The 21,252-nt window shown below is 34.9% G+C and overlaps 1 protein-coding gene across 1 annotated transcript; it reads right to left on the bottom strand.

The window, feature by feature from the left end:
- Positions 1-1,825: 1,825 nt before the first annotated feature.
- Positions 1,826-19,480, bottom strand: LOC113492568. The gene is made up of 5 exons (XM_026870072.1): positions 18,181-19,480; positions 11,769-11,944; positions 6,526-6,631; positions 5,318-5,501; positions 1,826-4,811 (listed from the first exon to the last, which is right to left on the bottom strand). Exons 2-5 carry the CDS (start codon positions 11,932-11,934, stop codon positions 4,710-4,712), a joined length of 558 nt encoding a protein of 185 aa, XP_026725873.1. The 5' UTR covers positions 11,935-11,944; positions 18,181-19,480; the 3' UTR covers positions 1,826-4,709.
- Between the last annotated feature and the right edge of the window lie 1,772 nt (positions 19,481-21,252).

The following is a 21,252-nucleotide window of genomic DNA, read 5'->3' as shown; positions in this document are numbered from 1 at the left end:
ATTCTTAAGGTAGATCCTAAATAATAGACAGGAATGCAGAAAGGTGTACACAATGACCACGAAAAATATCTCTATGTTAACCTAGAAAATTTGATAGTTGTTTTGAAAAATTAATAACAAAGCCAAGGTAAACATGAATTCGAAAAAGGCGGAGAAGTATTCTCTCTTTCGCAATCGATATAATGTTAATGAATGCTTGGTGTACATAAACATTAAAGGTGTATAAACGACTAATTAATTCACCTTACAAAATTCGCAGCGGACTTACCGATCCGATAGCGATTACATGGTGTTGACCCAATTAGGCCTGAAATAACTTCGGATGTGGGTTAAGCGCAGGTAGTAGGTACTCGCACTACGACAGTGCTTGGGAAAATAGCACTCTTATACTTATGATATTTTGACAACCGTTGACACGGAATCGAATAGCTTAAATGCATGAGTGCGCAGAGAAATGTAATTAGTCAAAGGGAAGTCATGAATGGCCGAAAAAAAACTGTGAGGTTGTCGTAATATAATTTGTCTTGTTGTGTAATTTTCCTAAGAATATTCCATGTTCAGAAGGTATGTTGAACATCCTAATGTTATGTAATAGCAGCCTTCAGCCTCCGATCAAGGCAATTTTATTGAGACAATTATTTGATAAGTAATTTATGGATACAGGCCATGGCAGTAAAATCTACGCAGTCTTGTATAATATAATTTGATTATATGTAAATATTTTGACATAATTTCGTCGGTCACAGTTATTTTTGTTACTTTTTCATTATTCACGGGTGTGTCTTATATTTTAATTCCAATTTGAAAAAGATACTTCAAAAACGTTTTTCATTTAGTAAGTAAGTAAGGGTGAATTTCTCTTATGAATGAAACTTATGTCATGCTTCTTAAAATTAAAATTAGAGCTTTATTTTCCTTTTCTTCATTGCAGACGTGAAAAACTAGATTTAAGACCCGACCTAGTGAACCTGTAGGTATTGAGTGTCCTGTTATATCTAAATTGAAAGTCTATCTTTCTCCACATTCTCCTCACCGACTGCTACCTAACTCTCTCACTACTTGATCGGTAGCAACGATTATAATTAAACATATTCATTCAGAAATAATAACACGTTTTATAGTACAAACGCACATTTTAGATCACGACATTGTACGTTCAAGGTCAAACATAGCTGCATATTTATGACATACATATGATTCGATGACTCTTTCATAATTCGACATTCACCTTTGTAAACAAGATGATATTCAAGGTCTCCTAGAGTATAAAGGCATATAAACTTATGTAACTAGATTCTAGACCAGTTTATTAGGTCTCTCAGTTGTGAACGACTGTTGGGTTTAATTTTCAGGGTAAATGGGCTGTGGTTACTCTGAACATGATTACGGTACGAGAAGGATTGGATGGGACATGAAAAGGCGTAGTGAGGAGAATAGTATATCTATAGAATCAGCCATTTTGTTTTTACCATACTAGAGAGTGAAATTGAATGACGCGTTGTTGTCGTGCTTTGAGGGTGATTTTATATTTGTCAGAGTTTAATGAGTGACGAAAGAGTTCAATTAGATGTTAAACATAGCATAATTTGAATTATAAATAAGTAAAAAACCCTCCTTTTATTTAGCAGTAGCATTTAGCTAATAAGATTTATTGCAATTAGTAGAAGCGCTAAAATTCAGATATTCTAAAAAGCGTTACAGGAACGGGGAGTTGCAGGTTCGAGTCCAGTATGAAGTTTTTTTTTATTCCTAATAATTTTTTAATTTGCCTACTCCTTTATTTACTCGGGGGTTAAGACACGTTTACTTGATACAAAGGCCATAATAACACAAACGATCTTTATTAATCTATTGATACATTCATTTTGTTTGAAACATACACATTAAAGGTACTATTTATCATATACGTCGGTAAATGGAGCGTGAGACACCTCGCAAGATAGGCAGATTATGTAACACGATTTTAAAAATAAGGCTTTTGTCTATTTTTTTAATTTTAAAATCCACGAAGTTGTATAACAATGATATTTTTTCCTAAATTAAAAAATATCCTGCCGAAGATTATTGGTAATTAATATCACACAAAAATACGAGTAATTTCACCAAAATTTTGTAATAGTCCGTTATTTCCCAACAGATCGCACATACGCAATTCTATAATTTATTTTTAATGTAAAGCCTGTGTAATGAGTGGGTTGTCTTACAGCATTCTTAATTCAAAATTATCTGCGCTCTATACACAAATAAAGCGCACAAAATTAAAAAAAAAATGCATTTGCTTTTTTATGATAGGTACGTTTTGTACGTACATACATATTTAAAAAAAAAATGTTTTTGTTTGTTGTTTCGTCTGTATTTTTTCGGTTCCATGAATACAATTTTTTTACGTGTCGTTTTTTAGGCTTTCAATATGTGGAACTATATCTGAATACCTTGCGAGGCTGCAACAAAAAATATACTATTGGTTTTTTTTTCAAATGTTAACAATAAACTTATGCAAGGTTATATAACTTTATTTTCATGGTTTCCACAGAACATCGTATGTTAAAATGGTAGTTAGTAATTTTGTACTAAAATTTGAATGAATAATGTTCACACGTGACTTACTTAATGTATTACAATACTTTATCTATAAAGCTGATATTACGAATAAAAATTCGGATTTCTATTCATTAGTATCTTAGATTACATGTATATTGTGTATCGCACACCTATACGAGATATTTATATTTTTAAGTAACGTTGGTTTGGTCTCATTGTACTTATGCGACTACTTGTCTTTGGATCTGGGGTCTACAATCACCTTTCAAAGAGTTCTGTTGCAATGGTGAGAGAGAGAATCTACGCTATGTGATGCTCTATCTCTTTTCCACAACTATAGGTGCTTTGAGAGGCGATGGAAGTTCCTCGTTATCTTCAGCAACTTTTCTATCTCCTAATACATCTATCTTTCCTATTTCTTCCTCTATATTTCCACTCTTTCCTACACATTTCGTTATCTAACGAATACCGTTAATTTACATCTACCTAGTTTGTTCTAGGTCAATCTAGGTGTGATTGCATGGTTTTAAATTGATCATTTTTATCGATGTCGCATTTTGAACGTAGCTTAATGAACTATATACCTATTTGTTTGGCTCTAGATTGTAGTTTTGTCTTCAGTACTACAAAGCCCACAGCTGGGCATGTACACAGTCATGACCGTCTTGAATGGAATAATTTTACTATTTTGATTTTTTTAAATACCGGCCTTACCCTTCAATATCGGGGTTCGTTAAATCAATTAGATTTTGTAAAATTCAATGACCCCGCACGAGCCGAGCGACCGAAACACGCGTGTTTTAGCTTGGCTTGCCAATACAATACAAGATTAAAGCTTGTACCGGTACCTAGCAAGTACAGAAACATTTGGCACAGAACATTATTGATGATAAGGTCATTTATTGACCCGAGTGCCCGACCCACACGAATGTATTTGAAGAGTTTAAGCATTGAATTGAGTAGGCTCTGTTTGTCTACTCATTAAGTGTAGTGCGAGTTAGAATCGATGTTTAAGTATTGAATATTTTATTGCTTGCAAATGTTTTTAGGCCGACTATGAAGTACGTCAAAGATATTCGATAGTAAATTAAGCTACACGGTCGCAACATGGATGTTTACAAGTCATTGTTCAGCATTTTATTTAACTTCGTGCTTTGCACAACTTTATTTAAGACGAAGGTTTGTGCAACATTTAAATTAGTGCCAAATATTATTTACAAATTTTTAAACATATTTATATACAATTTCTGGGTAGTTCGTATTCAATTAATTATTTACATTAAATAAAGGGTCTTGAATTAATGATAGAGTACACAGCTTTTAATATAATTAATTATTTTCAAACAAAGATTGGTAGGTACTGTACGTTAATAGCTTTTCTAGGGGTCTTAAACATACTTTGTATAGTACAACCTCTTAGGCAGTAATAAATATATCTAGCAAGTTTCGGTTCATTGACAATGTTCATTTCAAATCTAATAATCTTTATTACAATGAGCCTATCGAGGCGCTTACACCTTTAGTACCTAAAGCTGCCATAAAAATCTCGACTACGCAAATCAATATTATTTAAAGTGAATTTCGTAATCAATCACCACGAAAGACCTGTTCGGATCGACTCTAGTAGTTTCAGTTTTTTTTTAATTCATTTGATGACACTCAGGCCATAGAGACTCTACTCTTCATTGTGTCTGATTTTAAACTTGATGTATGTTAAGTTTATTTAGGGGGCAGATGCGACCATTACATTAACCATTAATTCAGCTCACTGTATTATCTTATTACATGTTTGTAAGAGAAATCGATACAAAGTACAATACATTAAAATATTCGGTACTTAGTCAATTAATTCGTGATGAAACCGATTAATTCGAATTTCCGCTCAAGAATCCATTAACACGTTTAGAAATCTGATATAAGATATAATTGATTTCACTTTGGAACACTTGTAGATATTTGTTTGTTTTTAATTGGTCACTTTAGAATCTAAGTGGAATGTCCAGGAATAGTTTCATGCGCTCGCCGATGTCGACTATTGAGCGCTCGTCTATCTGCTAGCTGTCATCGCCAGCTGTTTCGTCGTCGTCGACATCGTCCTCGTCGAGTGGCTGGCTGGTCAGTGCGGCCCAGAGCGGCGAGCGTGCGCCGGGCTGCACCGAGCCACGTCGCTAGCTGTCGCGGTTGGCCACCGCTGCTGCCGCTGCTGTGCCCATCGCGCCGACAGCACCGAAGATTATGGTACCCACCTCCCGATCTGGTGTTATCTCGACCTGGTTAAGGATTTGAGTATAGTAATCGTAGTCTTAACGTTAGAAGTACTTAGTTTCTGATGACCTACTATGGTTTCCTAAAACAGGACTTCGAAGGGGAAGAAATTTGCTGCTGTAAACCCAGGATTGAAATATTTGCTGATATGAAAGAGTATTATTAAATCTAAAAATGATAAAGGGTCTTTAATAATTATAAATTCATTCCGAACGTTTTCGTAATCATTGCCCACATTCTATTGTCCCAATAATAAAACTTGAATAAAAGTACATTTCGTAATAAAATTCAGAAAAACCTTGAAAAAAATCAAAAACTAAAAAATTAAGTGGATTATAAAGTAAAATCAGAGAACATAAACCCGTTAAACTTACTTTATATTTCATTGTTTTATTTTAGGTCACGATAAAAGCGAGGTATAAAAGCAATCAGGCCTTAGCTTAGTTCCCAGGTATTGCAATATTACTACACAACATATACCTATATATACTACAAAGAGGTATATCGTTACTTGTGAGAGTGTAGTTTGTTCAGGGTCAGATCTTTCTTCGAGCACGGTGTCCAGTTCGAGCGTGGGCGGGGGGCGCGGCGAGCGGATCAGGCTAACCGGCCGCGGCTTCGTCTTCACAGGAGACATCTTCACAACTGACAGTTCTCCACGATCAAGTTCACAGTTCCGGCGTCTCGCACGTTCCCTGTACATTTAATTAGTTTAGCCCTAATTAGTTTAGCTATAATTTTTGAGTACACATTTAGACCTTTATGCAAACTATTTTTTTTATTATGGGAAACAAATTCCCAGCTGTGAGACGTTAACAAGGTTGCATATTGGACTATGTGTGACCGTAGTGTATACTTGTGCAAGGACAAAATTGCCGAAAATATGGAGAGTCCTTGTCAAAAACTCTATACTAAATACTTTCTCAAGAGTCCATTCTCTAGCGAGACTTGCGCTGCAAATGTATTGAGTGATACTTATACCAGTACCAACCCCTTAGTCGATAGCACGGCGAGATTTTTTACAGTGAAGAGGAAGTCAGCAGTATCTTGAGGAGGTGCTTGAGGCCGCAGCGCCTTGTCGAGACACGCAACTCTCCTTCACAGCAAGGGATGATACTTTTAGCTGTCTCATATTTCTCATCTTATAGCTATCCATACAATATTAATACTCAATAACAATTTCCACTTTTCTCTCATGTACTAAAACCATTACAGGTCATTCCCAGCAACTCATGATAAAATATTCATTTTATTTTCCTGCAGCGCGCGAATTTGCTTTTAATAATCCGTAGGCGTATTGAAGCTGACTTTAACGATAGCTTTATTCGCGCTAAGTTGAATCAATCATCATTATCAAGAGCATTACTGGTTCCTAACTGCTCCACTTGCGAAACGCTTACGTCAAATGTTATGTGTAATGCCGCCGTCTGGTGACATCATTTATCAAAATCATACAAGTTTATGTAGACCCCGTATGGGATTTAGAAGTAAATTTACACAAAAAGTTTAGCTTTTACTGCTACGAGGAAATTAGATTACTTGAATTTTAATGTGCCTAGAACCTAATTCGAGGAGCTATCCTAAATCAACTTACTCGCTTGAACCCTCGGGAGCTCTGATAAGATTGTGATGAATCTTTTCAATCTACATTTTGAAGCGTAAAGGTTAAAGAGCAGGGGCTAATGATTTGTTTACAGTAATAGCGTGAGAACAACTTACCGGGCTAACTTGGCCCTCCGTCTCAAACAGCAGATCACGGTGAGTGCTAACAAAGGAAAGCCGAATATACACGATACAATCGGCACTACTATCGATTCCGGCGTCACTGAAACAATGAGAAAACACATTTATAGCTTTATTCGGCAATTTCACATAAACATGGTTCCGCGTAAACCGGGGCGCTCATGAGCTTCAAGTATAAACCAACAAGCCTGAATGAGTCACAACAATGAACAGAGTTGAGAGCAATAAAAACAGGGCTTGTCGCCTCGCTACGTGTATTTATGTTGCATCTACATTTATGTCCATCCACAGGTGTGAGTAAACATGCACTAGCACGTCACGCGAACAATACTTCTTGTTTTATGTCCCTTTTGGGACGTCACACATTCAAATGTTTTGGATTATTGCGCTTTAGTTTCACGAATGTTAGGTATCAAAACGGAAGCTTATATTATAACTAGCTGACCCAGCAAACGTTGTTTTGCGTAATAAATTATTTCTAGTTGTATGTATTTTTTAATGCCACATTATAAAAAAATAAAAAATTTCGTCCAAAAAATAAAAAAAATTTTTTTAGTGTGAGCAACCCTTAACACTTAGGGGTATGAAAAATAGATGTTAGTCGATTTTCAGACCTACTGAATACGCATATAAAATTTGGTAAAAATCGGTTTAGCCGTTTTTGAGGAGTACGGTAACTAACATCGTGACACGGGGTTATATGTATATTAGAAGATGAAGACGAACGAAACAGATCTAGGTATCTACTTTTTTTTTTAATATTATGGAATTGTTTTTTAATTAAATATATAGAGCGAACACAATGTGACTTCGCATTGAAACAAAAAGTAAAACCTCAAATATACGGGAATGACTTGGACTCGCTAGCTTTACAGCTCTAAGAAATTGTAACTTACAGGCCCAGATCTGTACCTAAAATAGTAAAGGCTATCTGAAATAGAAAAGCTCGAGGCGATGAGAGGGAAGTGAAACATAGCCCAAGAGATAAGCATTTTTCTCAACACTTTGCTGAAATTATAAAGCGAGAAAATGCCTCTACATTGCAATTGTGAGTTAGCCGTTTTGTTATAGGGCTTTTAATAGTTATTTTTTTTTTTATTTATTAGCTTTAGCTAGCAAGTATAAAATGCTTTGTGTGAAGATCATGTGAAATGTGCTCATTTAATAATATTTTAAATAACTGGATTATTTCAGAAGCCCAAAAATACTGAATAAAGGTATTAAGATTCTTAGGCACTGATAGCTGATTTATAAAGTTCATTTTATTTGTCAAAAACAGTTGACGGATCTTGAGTATTCAAGACTTCGACTTTGGTCTGTCAAACACAATAATTTGGATAAGTAGGTATTGGTTTTCAATAACATTAACTTGAAATCCGTAGCTAAAAATTCTTCCTCCTAGAAAACCTGAAGGAAAGCGAAGCTAAGCTTATATATCAGCTAGAAACTCTTAAAGAAACCTAAAATGTTTCAACCTTTTCATATAAAACACCCATATCTCATATAAACCTTAAAAAAACCTCTACCCATTCTTCAAAAATTCTCTTTTATAGGGCAAAAGTCAAGTATCTGGTCTTGATATAGGAGTACCTACTTACGACGTTCAGCGGGCAATCAGTGACACCAGTCGAGTATGTAGACAGCCGGACGCAGATAGTGCCAGCCTCGCCTCGTCATAATGTAACTAAACATTTTGAGACCTCTTCAACGTGTCATTGAAGGTCGGCTCCGTAGGCCTCCCGATATTATGTTGCAAGATTCAACTCATTTAAGCACATAATTGACACAGCTTTGCCTAGTATGCTTAGCGATTGGTGAGCCTAGTATATTTTATGCAAAGCTCAAGGTAATAATGATACTAGACGATCCAAATGGTTCCGAATCAACTTTATAGAAAATGCAATAGATATATTTGTATTTGTCAGTAAGTTAAGTCCTTTTAGTTTTTTGGACAGACGTTAGGTAGAAATGATAAATCGGATTCAGAAAAAAGATTTCGATTCCCAAAAAAGACTAGGCTCGTTTGCCAAAACGGCTTGGGATTTTTGATTGAAATTGAAAAGCGATTAGGGTTCTAGTGTGGATCAAAATTTTCTGACTATCGTCCCTGGCTCCCGTTTGTGACATAACTACAGAGTACAGAGCAAGAAAAATGGTCGAAAACCTTTAAAGGTTTTTTGTGAATGTTGTGCCTAAAACAGTTGTATGAAACAGCAGTTAATACCAGATAATGTAATTTATTGATGACTTTCATGATGATTGATGAATCGCTTAAGCAGAAATGTTAGCAACAAATTTCGTCCTCGATTACAAAAAGTCCGAATGACACATACACCTATTTCATATTTTAAATTCCCAAAAACGTGGGCTCTAATTATCTAAACCTATGGGCGTGAAACAATATGGCTCCGATTACATCGCGCTCACACTTATGACGGTGGAAAGGGAAACTGGGCGCGTGCAGTTAAGTGCACAGAGTTCCTGTCTACGATAAATGAGTCCAATATTAAACAAGAAGCAGTTTGTAGTACATACTGTACGTAGTGAGGGCAGTGTGAGAGGGAAGTTGGGGCATATTGCGTTTATGTGAGCTGGTAGCGAAACTATGGCGTTACTTGGAATTAAATAGGTGGCGCGCGTTAGGATTATGAGTTAATTAACTATGAATTGCGCCGCGAGCGTTTTAGAATGGATTGGTAATTATTTTCGTCGATCGTGCTCGTTCTGGATTAATTGCAGTGTATTTATACGATCATGATTAATTAACCCATAAAAGTTATTAACAAGTTTTAAACAAATGTCAAATATATATAAAACGCCACGAAAATTGATATTCATAGCATAAAGTTTCTAAACCGCAGCACTGGCTCTGATGTTGGTAATTAAATCAACTTTTCCAGTTTTAAAATTGAAGAATATTTCGTGGGAACGAACTAAGCTTGCTCTTCCATCCTAATTACTTTTTAATTTTTTTTTACGCTCCATCCAGAACGAGCCGGTCGGCATAATGACGTTGGCAACCGTTACTGCCACCCCAGTCTCGTGATAATAATCAGGGAAATTTAAGCCGACGAGATATGCTATTTTTAGACTGCAGCAAATATACGAGGAAGAAAATAAAAGCCTTATCACTTGAGAAAATATTTACGATGTTTATTATTATTTCCATTTGATGTATCAAATCAATAAAAAGGGGTCTGGAAATTGATTAAAACATGCACCGAATGTTGTTATATATCATTCTTTTTGAGACTTGATTAACAATAGCTTGCTTATTACTCACTGATTCTGACCCTGTAGAATCTTGTTTAGAGAACAGTGCAGTATTTTTCTTAGACAGTAATTCCTGATTCAAATTGCCAATCAATCTATCTGTCAAATTAGTTTGCGTGTAAGCGCCATTAACTTGGTTTATTACTGTTCAAATGTTGGAGCAGATTCCATTTCCATTGAAGTTACACGATTTGGCTGCTGTAAATTACATGAGCGGACCATTTAATCACTGATGGCCATTAGACGTGCTTGTGCCTATTTCAGAGCCTTCACATCAATATGTAGGTCTTGTAACTAAGGTACTTAGAACAAACTTTGAACGTGACAGCGAACTTGACAATCATTAGGATGTGACGTCTTGGCATAAAATATGATTTTGTCTTAATGATGATTGACAAGTCAAGAATTGCGAGTTTCTCAGTGAAATTATAAGCTATATTATTACATTCGCTGGTGTGCATATAACTTAAATTTTGTAATCGCATAGTCAATTACCTTTAATTATCTTATTGTTTAGTAGGGCTCAGAAAGTGATAAAACCATTCGTGAGGAGGATTCACAACTATCTCTCGACTGTTCGCCATGTCAGCTAGTGATTAAATAAACTGTTCCATCTTTTTCTGTCTAAATTTGCTCGATTTAGTTATAAAAATAAATACTAGAGCAAGTTTCCAGATTACTCTTTCGATCATCATTAGGTTTGAAACCATTAACTTACTAAGTATGTTTTTACATGCACTCCGGCTTAGTGGGTCTCTCCCTCGAGACTACTACTCCTGATTAGACCTGCCCCGACTTGAGCTCATTCAACCTTCAATGCTTCAGTGCTTTATGTCGTTACTAATTGTTTACCTGTATTTATTATAACTTTGAGGTCACCTGTCAAGGTACTCCCTAAAGTATTTGTGGAACAAAGAGTTTATTAAATCACATGTCAACTTGTGGAATGATTTAGGTACGGGAGGACGAATCAACAAAATCTAGTATTTTGCGTAATTTTGAAAGTCTTTCTTTAAAAATAATTCTGCCGTAAGTATGTATGTTGTTGAACTCTTCCTAAACGGCTGGACCGAAAAGTAATAAATGATGTTATTATAAGGAAGACCGATTAAATTGCTTTCTTGTTTTAGTTTCATTTCTTAAAATATTATGCAAGGTAACGCCAGTCAAATCCACTAGTACCAATATAAGAATTTGATACGATTGTTCATTCTCATTTCTCTACCGCTGACCGGGGTATAATAAATATGTTTCATTTCACAAATTGTATGGAAACAGGAATAACTGACAAAATTGAAGCATATCACAATATGTAAGTTATGGCAAAGTATCAGAAGCCCCAGAGGTATTCCCAGAAAGCAGAATAGTCGTGGAAATATGAAAAGGCAATTCTGTAGCAGTCAAATCTATTGTATGAAAAATAGGTCCCAGGCGTTATTATTATGTGCCGTATTGTGTCGCGAGTGTGTAACATGTGCCATTTTACATTATTAATGAAAAAAATAGGTATATATACTTTTTTCTTTAAATACAAGTACTTAAATTGATGGAAAACTATGCAAGGTTTGGTTGAGACCACACTGTTGTTTGTAAATTATCTTTTAAAATACAAATATGCCAAGCGCCTGATACCACGCGCTGAGCGAAACATGGTAGCGTCATGTTTTAAAAATCAAGTTCAATAAATATTGACTTGTTGGATAAGTATTTCGTGGACCACCTAGGACAAACGTTTGTTCGATATATTTAAAAATAATACCTAAGTATATTTATCAGTTGTCTTGAACTCATAATACAAGCTTTTCTTGGTTTGAGACAGTGCAGCAGTTATTTTCGATAAATAGGGTTTCTAGGGTTCTAGGTTTCACCTACTTAATGAATGCTATTAAATTTACTCACCATTACATCTGACTTATAATATAAATTGACATGTTATGTCATCTTACCCGTAGGATATATGATGATTGGTGTTGGCCGTTTGTTGTTGGCGCTGGGCTTGGGCACGGCAGCACCAACATTGGTGGCCGTGGCCGCGGTGGTGGGCGCCGGCGTGCTGTTCACGAACCGCTCCAGCAATCGCTGAGGAGGTGACGTAGTCGCTGACCGCGTCATCTTCACCGATCTAAGGAACAATAGCAAGTTTTTATAGTGTTTAATTTAAGTAAGTCTTTGTGAAAGAATAAACAGTCTGCTATCATAGTTGATGGACGGAAAGACAGTCTGCCTGAGTATTATGAGTTTCGATTTGTACTCGAAAAAATAAACCGTAAAAACACACATATTCATATTTATTTTAGAAGTAGGTACCTACGTAAGCCGTGTTTATGAGTGTGTCAGAATCTAAGAAGCAATAGACTTTGAGGGAAAATCCCCCTATGAGCAATAAGGTCGAAAAACAAATCTAAATTTAGTCACCATGTTGGTATTAGATTGATTTATACTGTTTGGGAGATTGTCAACGTCGATTGATGGAAATGGATCCGCGGTACTTAATGCGGCGGTTTCGAACTGACGAGCTTTAATACGAAGCACATAATACACGAGTTTGTTAGGGCGTCATTGTTTAACGCTTAACCGACTGCGCCAACTTCAACAATCGGCTTCGTAAAGTTATGCGCGCTTACAAATATGGCACAGTTAAGCGGATATTATGAGGTGAAAAATTACGTCTCAACATTCATGCTTACCTATGTTGGCGTAATGCATAAACATCACATAAACAATCATAACAGATTTACAAGGATTGAAAAAAAAAAATTGTCATTAAACCTTAGTGTGAGTAAGCAGCATTACTTGTACCATGTGATATACGACATTAAATTTTGCTACCAGGGAAAGGGATATCCGCTGATCCGACCTAACGATGTCAACCCGTGGTGATTCGTTGCGATCTCGCGAGGGTGAAAAAGGTCATTACCCGTCGCGAAAACGACTTTAGTAAAGACTGAATTGAATACAACCTACAAACATCCAAAGCTCTACATTTCCCTTAACGCTAAAGATAAATACTTTCTTAAGAGACTATATACGTAGCAGCAGTCCTTAACAGTTGAAATTAATTGATTAAAACGCGAGGCACGGATTGCCCTTCTGGTGGTATTAATTACACCGTTCCTCTCGAGGTAATATCAACAATGTTCCCGAACGAGTTAGTTGAATCCGTAAAGGAAAACAAAAGGTTGAGTACCTCTGCAACAGCTTTAGTATGTCAGACGGATTTCCTCGTTGGCAATTTACACGCGCTCGAATGATCGTGTTGCCTATGCTTAAATTATAAATGTACTTAGCCAAGTTAATAACTTGAAGGTGTTAATTTACGTATTTTGGTAATATTAGTAACATCTATTTTAATGAAGCAAAAGTTAATAAACTTTCGCAGATAATCATATAATATGAACGCTTTACTTACATGCTATATTTTCTAAAATAACTAAATCGATGAGTTTTAGAATTTGCGATTCTATTTTCATAATTTGCGACTTCAAGTTTACTGAGCGTCAATCAATTTTATTGTGAGTGCAAATATTGGATCAGAACTGTCAATTTGATTTATTGTTGGCTGAAGCTTTGACGAGAAATTTGGGACTTTCAATGCACTGAGTGTAGCAGTGTTTGTCAGTTTATTGATCGAGTAGAGTTTACGGCGCTTAGGCCTTTATTTTAGTGTTATAGCTGCAGTAAAATACTCCTCCGTTTTGGCCTGCTTTCGGGTAGCCGCGGTGGCCAGTCGTAACTCTTGTTTTTGTAACGATTTGAACAGAAATGTACGGCGTATACTTTATTCTTGAACCTAAATATCTGAAAACCAGGTAAGGCCATACAGATAACAGCTTCAAAAAAAGGAGGAGGTTCTCAATTCGACTGTATTTTTTTTTTTTTTTTTATGTTTGTTACCTCGTAACTTGCGATTGGGTGAACCGATTTTCATGATTCTTTTTTTATTTGAAAGCTTGTGCGTCCCGTGTGGTCCCACTATCACCATTTCAATATCTGATGATGGGATCTTGTAGAAATCGGGGGAACTCTTCAATAAATAACAGCAGATTAACCGCAATTGTTGCTATAGCATATCTAAGCATTGTTTACGCCATCACACAACATATTATCACGCCTGTACTCACTACAAAGGTTATAAAAACTATTTCGAAAAAAAAAATGTTCAAGGTCACTTACAAAGTTTTACAAAAAATGCAATACTGAAACTAAAATAAACATAATTAGATGTTTGTTCTGATGAGATATTCGGTTATTCAAAATGGCCTCCATAATTAACATCACTCTCAAATGGTAACAGACTGGGTGGAGGCTTTCGAACAAATATCACTGGGAATTCTGGGCAGTTTCACGGGGGCAAAGAACTCATTTGGGCAGCGCGTTTAGTAGGCCTACCCATACTAAAAAGTGAAAAATAAAATTAATTTTGGAAAAAAATAAAAACCGACTTCAAGACTACACTAACAATATATACAATTGAACTAAAAAGTATAAAATAATATTTTAATTACAAGCCAAAGAACACTAAAGGAAAATCAACGAAATTATTGATACTTATGCATACTATTTACATTTTAAAATCAGTTATTTTTGGAGTCGGTGCCAGCCAAAACAAAAACAATATATTAATGACACAAAAAGAAATTACATAAATAATTGAAAAACAACCGATAATTGAAAAGAAGACAATAAAATAATTTATCTATTAATAACACAAAAAAGAAACATAAACTAATACATACAAACATAAAACACAACCATCAGCGTCTTCTGCCCTCACGCGTCTGCCCGCATTTGGCACCGACCTCAAAAATAACTGATTTTAAAATGTAAATAGTATGCATAAGTATCAATAATTTCGTTGATTTTCCTTTAGTGTTCTTTGGCTTGTAATTAAAATATTATTTTATACTTTTTAGTTCAATTGTATATATTGTTAGTGTAGTCTTGAAGTCGGTTTTTATTTTTTTCCAAAATTAATTTACATTTACATCAATAAGTTCGTTGACACTGTCACTCGCAGCCTAAATAATTAGTTCATGTGAATAGATAGCTGATACGTGATAAACCCATGTGGGTGACTCGCCCGTATAGATGAATCGTATCTATTATATTATTGATAAGATACCTATTTATAAAAACTATAGGACCTCTTTACATTCAGACATATATTACTTTAATTTATAATGATAATTATGCTATTAAAAATGTTTTTGAAAGAGATTTGATTTGTTTGAGATTGACTGTCTTAAAGCGAAATTCTATTCTATAACAGGAATAAATTTATCTATCTCTTGTTTTTATATTTTTAATTTTTATTTAATTTCTGGGTATGAACAGGTTTCCAACAGGAAAACTTACAAAAGTTAATAATAAAACTCAATAAAAGCCTTCCTCATAAAAAGACTCATTGTAATGAATTATTTTCATAATAGACCCCTTGAGAGCAATAGACATCTCGTTTAAACTTATATAATGTTCTGAGTTTGATCCTACTTGCCGTATTTTATGAATGAAAAAAAAAAACAAGCTTTAACTGCAAAACGATTATTTTGTTAGGGACATTTGGTTTCCTAAATCAAACCGAAAAAATTATTTAGATTTTTACTACTATATATCTCCTTGCACCCCAAACAAAATTGTATCGCTAATCTCAGGAACTACTGGTCCAAATTGAAAAAATATTTTGTGTTGAATAGACCATTCATCGAGGAAGGGTATACCAGGATATACCATCAAGCTGCAACTAATAGGAGCGAAGATACAATGGGAAATGTGAAAAAAATAGGGCAGGTAAAAACATAACTTATATCTTCTAACCACGCGGACGAAGTCGCGGTCAACAGCTAGTTTATAATAATACTATTTATTTCAGATCAATAAATGATTACACACAACTAAACAACAGAAAGTCCATTCAAACATAAGCTAGCAAATGTAACTGAAATATTCTACTTCGGTTCCGAAGCATATACGAGTGTGTCACATTTAGTGCCAGTCGAACACTAGACATCTATTGAAAAACTTTCTCTGTCCAACGACAAGATTAATTGGTTTCAAACCGTAACTTCGAACGTTATGATAGATGGCCGGTCTAATTTTAGAAATTACGATCACATGGATTATGATATATTACTTACTAGCTTTTGGACGTGGGCCCGCCCGCTAAAAAAAAAATGATCCCATGGGAACATAAAGTCGCGATAAAAACTATCCTATGTGTTAATGGTATAAAATAATGGTTATTAAATATCTACCAAGTTTCGTCTAAATGAAGTCGATTGTTTTCGCGTCAAAGAATAACAAACATCTACACATACAAACTTTCGCGTTTATAATATTAGAAGGATAGTACAGGCAGCAAAAAAAGTGCAAGAATACAAAACTCCTGGAGGCCTAACATGCCCTTTATTGCAGTTGTGAAAAGTGATAGCTACCTAAACTTGTATCTGTTTTCTACTGCTCACGCCAAACACATTGAGCGCGACGTGTCTAGGGTTTGATCCAAACGTACTACAACCATTGAGTGTGATCCACGAATACTTGTCCTAAGTCTGATTGTATTTATGCATGTGACTTGAATATTTGTAAAAATCCCCGCGATACAAGGATTATATTCTTTAAGGCAGGTTCGTTTTGAAACAGCAATCAAATATTACTTTAAGAGATAGTGATAGGCACCAGAACACAGTCAAATTCAATAACTTAGACTGAGGACTATTTTTGAAACAACCGTATTCTGCTGAAAACTCTTTTAACACTCATATTAAAAGATAGTTTTAAACATTTTTATAGTTCGTATAAATTAACATTTGTTTATCGACTTTCGTTGCTCACTGTACCTATTAAGGGTATCGATATCGATATCGGTAATTATTAGCTAATAATAGGTATGCGATCATATAATATCATGTTATAATTAGCGTAGGTTATCTCTGCGGTTCTTGAGAGTATTCAGGTAAAATTATATAATTTTATGTTGGACAAATGAGTATAACATTAAATGTTTAATATAATAAACAATATTATATGTTAGCTAGAGGACTTGCGTTCAAAATTGAATATTAAGTTATCCATAGATTGTAAGTAATGAAAAGTTTGGGATCAAAAAATGTTAAGTATAATTAAAAGCATATATTCCGGTAATTTTTTGAAAATTAATATCTGCTTAAAGTTAGAATATAGTCTATGTGACAACACAGCCCAGAAACGAATGGAACAATAATGATGCGGATGTTTTTATAAGAAAGTCGTATTTTCAGCGCAGCCACATATACATGAGAGACCATTGAATATCAAATGATAAAGTATGATGTAGCATTCATTACAAAACACTAGTGATTGAATTTGTTTGTCGGGATTTCTTAATTATTTATGTTTTCTTATCAACTAGAGGCATTATTAGAGAAAAAGAGGTAGGTTTTATCTTTTCTATATATAAGCAGTTGTTTTTATCAATAGAATGTTGACATGATCTTTGATTGGAATTCATGACAACATGAAATTTTGTTCAAAAACTGTTCATGTTAATATCAAAGCTACTGCTACCAAATGTACAATAAATATGTATAATAATTGTAGCAACATTTGTTAATTTCTAATGAATTATAATTATAAGTGCTTTTGCTAATCAATTATTGTTATCAAGGCATAATTTTAGTTTAAATGGGCGTCAGTTCAGCTGTCTCTTTGGTAATGTAATTTGAATTCGTTCAATAAATAATGGGATCAATTTGGCCGCTGCTCTCCTATCTGTCTGGCATTCTATAACTGTCTAGCTTTCTGTGTTTTGTAAGACCGTCATAAACTTAAAGCAATTAATTCTGAGAACATTAATTCTTGTTAAACTAATTGTCCATTTATTTCAACAATTAGATTTCTTCTTTTTAATTTTTAATCTATCGTAATTTGTTTGTCTGAGAATGTCTAACTAGTTGGGACAGTTCAACCATTTATTAAAACTAATTATTGAATCAATTTTCTTAATTTCGCTGTTCAAGATTTTAATTGTAGAGCAGTAAACTTAACTTTCTTTTATTGTTTAATTTCTTTATACTTAGTAATGAACACTCAACACTTTGATGCGAATCCTGAGAATTGAGAACCTTCATTGAATTTATACTCTGTTATTAAATTAAGACGGTAAAGAGACTTATTCACTTCCTTGTCCCAAGCAATTATCGTCAATTGATATAAAAAGCTAAGCTATTATGATTGTTGCTCTACAAGAAATTTCCAGTTCTTGTTCATCAAAATTCTCGTCGAAAAATTTTACAAAACAGTGTCGGCTTGAATACTGGCACGTAATTGAAAAGCTATTCTATTTCAAACCAAGTGAGCTGGTACATGTCAACCTGCACTCACCGTAGCAGCGCGCTGTTATGAACTCAGAAGAGTCATGTTAGTTACATACATGGCAGACACTTCAAAACTTGTTTTATGAAACTTTATAAAGTAACAGTGTATTACGGGAACATTGGTAGTACTATGTTTCGTAGAGGTGAGGTTGACGCGGATTGGTGTCGGGAGCGAGCGACAAGCGGCCGCTCAGGAGCTCTCCCGCCGTGGCACTGGCGAGCCGCCGTCTCCCACCGAAACATTCGGGAGCCGGGTACCCGGTGTATTTCGTCCGACGACCCGGTTCGCGGCACTTCACTAACGCCGATTCCAGACAATCCCTTTTGAATCAGACAAACTTATCTAACGGAAACTCATCGCCTGAATAGATAGAGCTTCGTTCCGGAAGGGTTGAATGGTCATCACGTGAAAGGATTGATAAATACGATTTGCTCAGTACAACAACATGCATGAAAACTTTAAGAAATTTGGTTTTCTCTTTCGATATTGTTTTGGGAAAATTGCATAATTTTTTTCATAATAATTTACTTACGATGGACAGCTGTTGTTTTATCAAGATTTCGGTCGCGGTGGTCGTATGATTTATCTGACATTTCGTTTATTCCTCGGGCCAAATGTTTCGTTTTCCTAGTATTTAATGACATGACACGGATAGTTTTAGTTTATGAACTTCTGATGCACATTTGAATGATGATTATACTACACGTGTGTCAGCTGACTCATAATGTTATTTAAACGTTTCAATGTTAATACGATACCATAAATAATTTCACAATATATTTCATTGGAAATTTTCCATGTTTTACAAACAAAACATAATTTAAACTATTGTGACAGAAGCAGCTTAAAGTTAAACCTTTTTTGGGCTTTATCTATAGGTCATAAATTTTAAAATAGTAATTTATTCCATCTGGGTGTCATTACAAAATGAATGTGGCTCGCAATAATTATTAATTTATCTGTCTAGTTTGGAGTTTGTTTAATTGTTGAAGTTAAACCCGCAATCATTACTCGCAGTACAAGGGAGAGTAATTAGCCGTCCAAATTAGTTGAACTTCATTCTTTACTTGTCATTACCAAAAATTTTTCTGACTGTAAAAGTAGAAAATCGTCGACGTCGACGGATTCTTGAGTATCTACAATCTACTAAGCTAGTGATGTTACCAATATTCTTAAGTTGTGTTTATTTTTAGCCCAGGTCGCTCACGGGCTAATGACTAGACTAGATGTTTAGACCAAACAATGCCAGACCTACTTTCGCCCAACATGATGGATTTTTCCGCTAATTACCTAACTCAATTGATTTATTATTTTCTACGCTGCTGATGGAGTTTGTTAAGTCTTTCAAGAGCAAGTAATCCTTAGGATTATTTTATGTACAAGATTTATAAAGTCGTTAAGTAAGTTTTCTGTAAAAAGTCGCTTAATATAAGTAATTATGACTACTTATGAGCTCGTTTATCAACGCTACAATTTAGCAGGATCGCTCGGTTCCAAAGCCTTTTACTTAATTAGAGTAATATCGTTATTTAAAATGTTAATTTATTTTTTGCTGAAAATGTTACTAACGAGCTTAAACTTAATTTATTCACTTTTAAGGTCCCTGAAGATTACTTAGTTTGTATTTATTTTTAATTTATTCAGAAAATTTGTAAACTTTCCTTTTAATTATCTGATGAAAAGCTGCGTCGTCGACATGCAAACGTGCGTATATTTAGAGATACATATTGTAATACAAAGGCATTCGCATTTCGTCGAAAATTGATTGACTGGTGTTTACGCGACTTCAGTGTGTAGTTGAAAGACAACCAATGTTTGTATATTTCGGGGTTTCGCCGTCCGTGTGTTAAGCAGAACACCTTTTATAAATATATACGGTGTGTACCTGCTGGTGGCATGTTTATAACATGTCTATAGGGGAATTTTGCACACGGTACGCTAATGCATGTCCGTTGACGAGTTCGTTCGCTTCAGAGTATGCAGCGGTACTTTTATAGACTCTATTCTGGTCACATGCTTATGAAGCATGAGATCTTTGACTTTGTTATAATTAGAAAGTTGAGGTGAGGAAAGGCTCATATGATACTCGATCTGAAGTTTCATATTTCATTCATTTTTGGTACACTGTTGCCGAGTGAAATACATTCACAGATTGTTTTTTTATTTCATTTTTATAATACTTTAAATAGCTCCATACTCATATAAACATGATTCCAAAAATCCTGGTTTAATTTCAGTTGTACTTCAACCTTCTCATCAGGATTCTTAAGCAACGCTAAACACATACAATTCTGAAATTGTTAATAATGAGGAGGTATTAATTCGTCAAATTTATTGAGTGAGAGAAGTCACGGGTAACTCTGAATACAATTTGCTCGTAACGAGGTGCGAGTTGTTAGGAGCTCGTCGATGTGTGAATCGACCCTTCCGCGCCAACGACCGCAGCCAGCTGTCAGAACTAGTTTACCAGATCTAAAGTGACGCATTGTTTCATACATTACCTATTTTACTACCAAAGTTGTTAGTACTATATAGATACCTGAAATTTTGTACTTTCTCAAGGCTAAACTAGTCCCAGACTAGCCTAAGGGTAACATTTCCAATTATCTGATTAAAATTGAATATGTTTTAGGTTTCTATTGGTTTTACCTTTTGATATACGTTGTCTAGTCAGAAATGTAAAACCTTTTCTTTTCCTCTAATAATATTAAAGAACTTTCTATAGTTTCTAGGATATCCGTTGGAACCAACTCGATTATGGAATTAATTTCGAAAATGCCAGTATTCATCAGTGCATTTTCTCTCATACATTGTTTGACAGACTTGAAACGCAATAAGCCGGCTTTTGTAACTGGAATTAAACGTGTCGTTGTGATGTCGTGAAGCGTGCGAGCTAACAAGAATGCCCGTGAAAATGTTTGGGATCCCTTACGCGTGACTTAGACACAGGATTTATTAGATTTGCGTTTGTTTCTCACGATACTAATATTGACATATATAGATAAATGTATTTATGAAAATATAATATGTTATGATATTTTTGTAATTTTATGCCATTGCCGAAAACTTATGGAGTTT

This window comes from Trichoplusia ni, chromosome 4, assembly GCF_003590095.1.
Source record: "Trichoplusia ni isolate ovarian cell line Hi5 chromosome 4, tn1, whole genome shotgun sequence".
NCBI classification, from domain to species: domain Eukaryota; kingdom Metazoa; phylum Arthropoda; class Insecta; order Lepidoptera; family Noctuidae; genus Trichoplusia; species Trichoplusia ni.
This window is presented reverse-complemented; position numbering and strand designations above follow the sequence as displayed.